The 9756-nt window shown below is 38.1% G+C and overlaps 1 protein-coding gene across 1 annotated transcript in view; it reads right to left on the bottom strand.

The window, feature by feature from the left end:
- Positions 1–2995: 2995 nt before the first annotated feature.
- Positions 2996–9756, bottom strand: part of CFH (complement factor H) — a 106060-nt gene continuing 99299 nt past the window's right edge. Inside the window, exon 19 of the mRNA XM_044916050.1 lies at positions 2996–3398. Within this exon, the coding sequence (XP_044771985.1) occupies positions 3202–3398 (197 nt within the window). The 3' untranslated portion in view covers positions 2996–3201. The remainder of the gene's footprint in view (positions 3399–9756) is intronic.

The raw sequence follows: 9756 nt of genomic DNA, 5'->3' as shown, positions 1-9756 counted from the left end.
AACAAGGCCAAAGTCAGAGGAGCCCAGAGGAGGACAGTGCCACAGAACCTTCTCTCTTTGGGCCCCCGGCCCCAGCAACACTTCGCGGGTGTGTGTGTGTGTGTGTGTGTTGGGTGGGGGGGGGATGATGCCAGACTGTGTTGTTGACTAGGTCGATTGCAGCACAGCTACTGAGGTTGCTGAGGAAGGTTATTCACGGGAATATTGGAAATAGATACTAAAATTAAATAAATACGAAAACACATTATAGATAAATGTGTAAAATAATCTCCCTTCTCTATAAAAAAAGGAGATTAATGAACACTGGAATGATGTCAGAAACTAATAAAAATATAACTTTATTAAATGAGGGAACAGATATGATGGAAGTAAGACTACTCGGCATACTTCTCATATTACTTTGACTTTTGAAGCCTGTAGGTGTTTGAACCACCTGGGTGCCTCAGTTGGTTAAGTGTCTGACTCTTGGTTTTCGGCTCAGGTGATGATCTCAGGGTGGTGAGATTGAGTCAGACACCGGGTCATGCTCCACTGGGAGTCTGCTTGAGTTTTTCTTTCTCTCCCTCTGCTCATCCCCCCTTTCTCTCTCTCCCTGAAATAAATAAATAAATAAAGTCTTTTAAAAAATGTAGGTGCTTTTCATATTTTTAAGTTTAGCTTAAAAGAGAAAAGCAAAATCTAAAATTGAAAAAAAATACTAACGCAAATAAGTGTAAAGCTCTATTAATCAGAGTTAAGAATTATTTCAAGTCATTTTTGAAGAGAATAATTACACTCACAGTCAAACATCCTGGGACAAAATAAATGCAAAGACATTTTAACCTTCATTCAGCAGTTTAACTGCTAATAGTAATGTTTGCATTATACTCTTAATATTATTTCTAAAAATTCTGAAATATAAGAAATATAAGAATATATGAATAAAGAGAAAAGACAGAAAGTGTATTTAAAAGTTTCTTAGCCCTGTATTATTTATAACTCTGAATTGTAAGATCCAAAAGGAGCTAATGAATTTTAAATTTCATTTCTCTTTCAGATTTCTGACAAGCAAAAAGACATTTAATGACATTCCCATCTAGTACCAATAACACAGTTCTTGTATTCTAAACACTATTTCCCAATAAAAAGAATCAGACCTCTTTGGAAAGCTGTATGATTATGGGTGTTGGTCAGGGAAGTATACAGCAAGCCTGGAACATTATGTTGTGCTAAAAAGAAATGAAACACTCAAAGACTAGTGGGTATAACAAAGCAATCAGGAGCCAGTTTCAAGAGGCACTCACTAGCCAAATTTGGGATAATTCGAGCTTCAAAGAATAATAACTATAATTGTTTGTGACAAATTGAATAAATAAAAATTCATGAATCCATGCTGATTGAACGTTAAAAAAAAAAAAAAGAAAAAATCTTTAAAGCCATCACAGGTCACTATCATCAAGTCCTTATTCCAAAAATTGGAAATTAAAGAGCAAAAATAAAGATTTACCAAATCTTTTTAGGTAAAAGTTTAAGGAGTTGGCAAATTAACACTTACCTTTACATAAGACAATTAATAAGTGCAGAAAAAGAATAGAATTTGTCTTAAAAATCACTATTTTGTAGCCAACAATGAAAACGATTAGTTATAGGCTATACTGATTACAGGTTAAGTGTCCTAAATAAATTCCACAAGCATTAGGTGAAAGGTTTTGGAGAAATAGTATATATACCAATATTAACAGCAAAGATAACTTGCCAATTGTAACAATGTCCTTTAAACATGAGAAACCTGGCTGTCACTTGTGATTCAGATTTAGATAAACTGGCTCCATTATAGACAGCCAGGTTACTCATTCTAAGAATGCCACTTGATTTGATGCAAAATGAAGTAACAAGATATCACCTTAAAATATATTTACCTTAATTATATCTTTATTTTCATCTTAAAGTTTTCATGTTTTTGAGAAGTTAAAAATGTTTACAGTCAAGTGATTTTAACTAATTATGTTGTTTGAAATGTATGAACATAAAAATCATATTTCAGACTCTTGTGGTTGAATGTTTCCAAAACCAAATCATGAAGATGTCATTAGCTTTGAAGATCATTACCAAAGAGGTCCCCATAATTCTCAACATATATTGCCTTACTTTTAATATATCTTTATTTTATTTTATTTTTAAAAAGATTTATTTACATATTTAAGTAATCTTGCCACCCAACGTGGGGCTCGTACTCACCAACGTGGGGCTCGTACTCACGACCCTGAGATCGTGAGCACACTCCACTGGATGAGCCTGCCAGGCACCCCATTAAAATAACCACCTTTACTGTGGTTCAAAGCTGATACATATTAAAGACAGAAAACATGGAAAATACAGGTGAGCCTTAAGGACTTAACCACCAACTCTTACCCTTAGCATCTCTAAATTCAACTGTAGTTATTATAAATATTTTATTGTACTTCCTGACAATCTTTGTTCTATACACATTTTGTGTGTTCAAAGCATACTATGTATTTGTGTGTGTGTGTGTGCATGTGTGTGTTTATACTTGATGTCAGATTTTTTGGGTCACTTTTCATGTTATATTATGACAGGTATGTACCCAATTAGATTCTAATTTCTCTTTATGATTTGTTTGAATTTTTATGTGTGCTAGATAGCCATCTTGTAGAAGATCTTGCATTTCATCATTTGATAGATAAGCAAAAGTAGATAATAACCGCTTATATCTGGTAGATAAGCAAAAGTTAATAATTACTTACATCTTATTACTAACATAGGTATGACATAGTTATGTTTTTATATATTTTTGAAGTAAAATTATATTAAAGATGGAGAAAAGCATTTTCAACCATTTCCTCTGAAATGGAGAGTCTTAGGCAGCCCCAGAAGTTATGGAAGAAGGTATGAGAAAGAGGGAAAGATGGATGGAAGTAGGCACTGGAGTGATTGAATCTAATTTCTTGCCATAGATATTTTATGAGTGGGACACAAAGAATTTTGGTTTGCCAAGTTTTAATGAGGCGCTTTTAAGAAGTGATTTATTCATCTCTCTGATTATAATTACATCATCCACATAATATTTAATACAACTTCTGATTTATGAATATAAATGAGTTACACAATACTTGACAAAATAAACTGAGAATTGGATTGATAATGAAAAATTCTGAGTAAATGTACATATTTTAATTTTAGGACTGCATCTTCACCACTGTATTACCAACATTGAGGATACGTCAGTTTTCCTTCCCGACAGGTGGCTCGGAATGTATGCAGTGGGGTCTTTTTATAATGTCCAGGGATACATTCAAATTCAATAACATCCCTCGTTTTAGAATAAAGTTTTGGCTCAGAAGACCATCGAAATCGTATATTATGTGTTCTCATTGTGTCTTCTGATATTATACAGGCCTCTGAAGATAAAAAAAAAGATAAAACATTGAAAACAGAATTTCAGACGTTTTTTTAAAGATTTTTTTTGAAATTTTTATTGAAAAAAAATTTTTAAATTTTATTATGTTATGTTAATCACCATACATTACATCATTAGTTTTTGATGTAGTGTTCCATGATTCATTGTTTGCATATAACACCCAGTGCTCCATTCAATATATGCCCTCTTTAATACCCATCACCAGGCTAACCCATCCCCCCAGCCCCCTCCCCTCTAGAACCCTCAGTTTGTTTCTCAGAGTCCATAGTCTCTCATGGTTCATCTCCCCCTCCGATTTCCTCCCCTTCATTTTTCCTTCCTACTATCTTCTTCTTTTTTTTTTTTTTTAACATATAATGTATTATTTGTTTCAGAGGTACGGGTCTGTGATTCAACAGTCTTACACAATTCACAGTACTCACCATAGCACATACCCTCCCCAGTGTCTATCAACCAGCCATCCCATCCTTCACAAATGCCGCCTAGCATGCTGCCAGCTTTGCTTTTCTTTTTCAACATTCCTGTGGCTATTTGGGGTCTTTTCTGGTTCCATACAAATTTTAGGATTATTTGTTCCATTTCTTTGAAAAAAGTGCATGGTATTTTGATGGGGATTTCATTGAATGTGTAGATTGCTCTAGGTAGCATTGACATCTTCACAATATTTGTTCTTCCAATCCATGAGGATGGAATGTTTTTCCATTTCTTTGTGTCTTCCTCAATTTCTTTCATGAGTATTCTATAGTTTTCTGAGTACAGATCCTTTGCCAATTTGGTTAGATTTATTCCTAGGTATCTTATGGTTTTGGGTGTAATTGTAAATGGGATCGACTCCTTAATTTCTCTTTCTTCTGTCTTGTTGTTGGTGTATAGGAATGCCACTGATTTCTGTGTGTTGATTTTATATCCTGCCACTTGACTGAATTCCTGTATGAGTTCTAGCAGTTTTGGGGTGGAGTCTTTTGGGTTTTCCACATAAAGTATCATATCATCTGCAAACAGTGAGAGTTTGACTTCTTCTTTGCCAATTTGGATGCCTTTGATTTCTTTTTGTTGTCTGATTGCTGTGGTTAGGACTTCGAGTACTATGTTGAATAGCAGTGGTGATAGTGGACATCCCTGCCACATTCCTGACCTTAGGGGGAAAGCTCTCAGTTTTTCCCCATTGAGAATGATATTCGCTGTGGGTTTTTCATAGATGGCTTTTATGATATTGAGGTATGTACCCTCTATGCCTATACTCTGAAGAGTTCTGATCAAGAAGGGATGCTGTACTTTGTCAAATGCTTTTTCTGCATCTATTAAGAGGATCATATGATTCTTGTTCTTTCTTTTATTAATGTATTATATCACATTGATTGATTTGCAGATGTTGAACCAAACTTGCAGCCCAGGGATAAATCCCACTTGGTTGTGGTGAGTAATCCTTTAATGTACTGTTGGATCCTATTGGCTAGTATTTTGGTGCGAATTTTTACATCCATGTTCCTCAGGGATATTGGTCTGTAATTCTCCTTTTTGATGGGGTCTTTATCTGGTTTGGGGATCAAGGTAATGGTGGCCTCATAAAACGAGTTTGGAAGTTTTCCTTCCATTTCTATTTTTTGGAACGGAAGAATAGGTATTAATTCTTCTTTAAATGTTTGGTAGAATTCCCATGGGAAGCCATCTGGCCCTGGGCTTTTGTTTGTTGGGAGATTTTTGATGACTGCTTCAATATCCTTAGTGGTTATAGGTCTGTTCAGGTTTTCTATTTCTTTCTGGTTCAGTTTTGGTAGTTTATACATCTCTAGGAATGCATCCATTTCTTCCGGATTATCTAATTTGCTGGCATAGAGTTGCCCATAATATGTTCTTATGATTGTTTGTATTTCTTTGGTGTTGGTTGTGATCTCTCCTCTTTCATTCAAGATTTTGTCGATTTGGGTCATTTCTATATTCTTTTTGATAAGTCTGGCCAGGAGTTTATCAATCTTATTCTTTCAAAGAACCAGCTCCTAGTTTCATTGATCTGTTCTACTGTTCTTTTGGTTTCTATTTCATTGATTTCTTCTCTGATCTTAATTATTTCTCTTCTCCTGCTGGGTTTAGGCTTTATTTGCTGTTCTTTCTCTAGCTCCTTTCGGTGTAGGGTTAGGTTGTGTATTTGAGACTTTTCTTGTTTCTTGAGAAAGGCTTGTATTGCTATATACTTTCCTCGTAGGACCGCCTTTGCTACATCCCAGAGATTCTGAACAGTTGTATTTTCATTTTCATTTGTTTCCATGATTTTTTAAAAAATTCTTCTTTAATATCCTGTTTGACCCATTCATTCTTTATTAGAATGCTCTTTAGCCTCCATGTATTTGAGTTCTTTCCAACTTTCCTCTTGTGATTCAGTTCTAGTTTCAAAGCATTGTGGTCCGAAAATAGGCAGGGAATGACCCCAATCTTTTGGTACTGGTTAAGACCCGATTTGTGACCTAGGATGTGATCTATTCTGGAGAATGTTCCATGGGCACTAGAGAAGAATGTGTATTCCGTTGTTTTGGGATGGAATGTTCTGACTATATCTGTGAAGTCCATTTGGTCCAGTGTGTCATATAAAGTCTTCATTTCCTTGTTGATCTTTTGCTTAGATGATCTGTCCATTTCAGTGAGGGGGGTGTTAAAGTCCCCCACTCTTATTGTATTGTTGTCAATGTGTTTCTTACCTTCTGTTATTAATTTCCTTATATAATTGGCTGCTCCCATGTTAGGGGCATAGATACTTACAATTGTTAGATCTTCTTGTTGGATAGACCCTTTAAGTAGGATATAGTGTCCTTCCTCATCTCTTATTACAGTCTTTGGTTTAAAATCTAATTTGTCTGATCTAAGGATTGCCACCCCAGCTTTCTTTGGGTGTCCATTAGCATCATAAATGGTTTTCAACCCTTTCACTTTCAATCTGGGGGTGTCTGGCAGACAGCATATTGATGGGTCTTGTTTTTTAATCCAATCTGATAGCCTGTGTCTTTTGATTGGGACATTTAGCCCGTTTACATTCAGGGTAACTATTGAAAGATATGAATTTAGTGCCATTGTATTGCCTGTAAGGTGACTGTTACTGTATATTGTCTGTGTTCCTTTCTGGTCTATGTGGCTTTTAGGCTCTCTCTTTGCTTAGAGGACCCCTTTCAATATTTCTTGTAGGGCTGGTTTCGTGTTGGCAAATTCCTTTAGTTTCTGTTTGTCCTGGAAGATTTTTATCTCTCCTTCTATTTTCAATGACAGCCTAGCTGGATATAGTATTCTTGGCTGCATATTTTTCTCATTTAGTGCTCTGAATATATCATGCCAGTCCTTTCTGGCCTTCCAGGTCTCTGTGGATAGGTCTGTTGCCAATCTAATGTTTCTACCATTGTAGGTTACAGATCTCTTCTCCCGAGCTGCTTTCAGGATTTTCTCTTTGTCTCTGAGACTTGTAAGTTTTACTATTAGATGTCTGGGTGTTGACCTATTTTTATTGATTTTGAGGGGGGTTCTCTGTGCCTCCTGGATTTTGATGCCTGTTTCCTTCCCCAAATTAGGGAAGTTCTCTGCCATAATTTGCTCCAATATACCTTCTGCCCTCTCTCTCTTTCTTCTTATTCTGGGATCCCAATTATTCTAATGTTGTTTTGTCTTATGGTATCGCTTATCTCTTGAATTCTGCCCTTGTGATCCAGTAGTTGTTTATCTCTCTTTTTCTCAGCTTCTTGATTTTCCATCATTTGGTCTTCTATATCACTGATTCTCTCTTCTGCCTCTTATATCCTAGCAGTTAGTGCCCCCCTTTTTATTGCACCTCATTAATAGCCTTTTTGATTTCAACTTGGTTAGATTTTAGTTCTTTTCTTTCTCCAGAAAGGGTTCCTCTAATAACTTCCATGCTTTTTTCAAGCCCAGCTAGTATCCTTAAAGTGATGATTCTGAACTCTAGATCCGACATCGTACTAATGTCCGTATTGAGTAGGTCCCTGGCAGTTGGTACTACCTCCTGTTCTTTTCTTGAGGTGATTTTTTCTGTCTTGTCATTTTGTCCAGAGGAGAATAGATGAATGAGAGAACAGCATGCTAACAGGGTAAGAACGACACCAGAAAAATATACACTAAACAAAAGAGACCTGAAATGGGCGGAAAAGGAAGGGAAAGAAAGAAAAAAGAAAAAAAAAAAAAGGAAAAGAAAAAGATGAAAAAAACAGAATATGATCAAATATGATCAGGCTGGTGAATAGATCAGTGCCACACACTAGATTTTGGGCATATTTTGGTCTCTTAGAAGAAACTGCCTCCCAAAATTTTGAAGAAAGAAAAGCTTATATATGTACAAAAATAAGGGTAAATATGATGAAGGGATGGAATATGACTGTAAAGATGAAAATTATAAGATTTTATAAAAGGAATTGATAAGGTAAGAAGTTGGTTGAAAAAAGAAAGAAGGAAATTTAAAAAAAAAAGGGGTGTGGGAGAGAATGTGATCAGGCAGGAGACTAGAACAAAGGCATACAGTAGAGATTTAAGGTATATTTTGGTCTGTTAGAAGAAACTGTATCCCCAAATTTTATTTTATTTTATTTTATTAAAAGATTTTATTTATTTATTTGACATAGCGAGAGAGAGCACAAGCAGGAAGAGCAGCAGAGGGAGAAGCAGGCTCCCTGCCGAGCAAGGAGCCTGATACGGGACTTGATCCCAGGACCCTGGGATCATGACCTGAGCTGAAGGCAGATGTTTAACTGACTGAGCCACCCAGGCATCCCCTGTATCCCAAAATTTTAAAGAGAAAACAACTTCTATGTATACCAAAAATAAGGTTAACTACTATGAAGGGATAGAATATGACTCTAAAAATGAAAAATAAAAAAGATTCTTAAAAAAGGGACTGATAAAATGTTGGTTGAAAAAGGGAAAAAGAAAAATTAAAAAAAAAGAAAAAGAAAATTAAAAAAATTTGAAAGACTAAAGAATCATGGGAAAAAAGCCATTAATTCTATGTGCAGTATTCTCCTAGCGCTGGAGTTCTGCCATTCTCATTGATCGGTAAACTTGGTCTTGGCTGGCTGTTCTTGCTGATCTTCTGGGGGAGGGGCCTGTTGCCGTGGTTCCCAAATGTCTTTGCCGGAGGCGGAATTTCCCTGCCCTTGCCGGGTCGGGCTAAGTAATCAGCTCGGGTTTGCTCTCGGGAGCTTTTGTTCCCTGCAAGCTTTCCATACAGCTTTGGAGGCCAAGAGTGAAAATGGCGGCCTCCAAATCTCCACCCCAGAGGAGCCGAGAACTCAGGGCCCCTCTCCTCAGTGAGCTCCCAGAGCCGCACTCCGTGCTCACCCGGCCTTGACCAGGTGTTTCTATCTCTGGTACCGGACTCGGTGTGGAGTCTCCAAACCCAGCAGATCCCTGCGGTGCATTCCTGTGCCGCTTCTTCTGGGGGAGGAAGGGGAGTCTCCCTGGATCTGCCACTTGTTGGGTCCCTGCTGGAGGAGCAGTGGCCTGGCTGTGCCTTGGAACACGGTTTATGGCAACCCCGAGCTGAGAGCCCGCGCCTCGGCTCCGTCTCTGCAGCCAGCTTCCCCGCTCTGATAGCTGGGAGCTCTGTGGCACTCAGGGACCCCTGGTCTTTCTGTGACCCTGAGGGTCCTGAGACCACAGTGTCCCAGTGAGGGTTCCACCCCCCGCTTAGCCACTGGAGCAACGTCCCTCAGCGGAACCGACTTCTACAAGTTCCGATTTTGTGCTTCGCTGTGCTATCACTTGCCAGAAGCGGCTGATGGAGGCCCCCTCCCCCGCCGTCTATCCTCCTGAATATCGCCTCGGATTCACTTCTCTGCACGTCCTACCTTCCAGAAAGTGGTCGCTTTTCTGTTCAGAGAGTTGCTGCTATTCTTTTCTTTGATCTCCTGTTGAGTTCGTAGGTGTTCAGAATGGTTTGATCCCTATCTAGCTGAACGCCTGGGACCAGACCAAATTTAGGTCTCCTCCTCCTCCGCCATCTTGCTCCTCCCCCCGAAACTTTTTAAAAGATTTTATTTATTTATTTGACACTTACAGAGAGAGAGAGAGAGTGAGCACACAAGCAGGGGGAGAAGCAGAGGGAGAGAGAGAAGCAGACTCGCTGCTGTGCAGGGAGCCTGACGTGGTGCTCCATCCCAGGATCCTGGGATCATGAACTGAGCTGAAAGCACACGCTTAACCACCCAGGTGCCCCAGAATTTCAGACTTTCAAGTAGAATCTTCTACACTGGCCCAGGGCTTCATTTTCAAAACCTTTTCCAAACCAATTCACTGAAAACCCATCGTGTTGATTTAAATCACTTTAAATGATTAATGATGTAAAATGA

Source organism: Neomonachus schauinslandi, chromosome 6 (assembly GCF_002201575.2).
Source record: "Neomonachus schauinslandi chromosome 6, ASM220157v2, whole genome shotgun sequence".
NCBI lineage: Eukaryota > Metazoa > Chordata > Mammalia > Carnivora > Phocidae > Neomonachus > Neomonachus schauinslandi.
The sequence above is the reverse complement of the archived record's forward strand: the minus strand, read 5'-3'. Positions and strand labels throughout refer to the sequence as shown.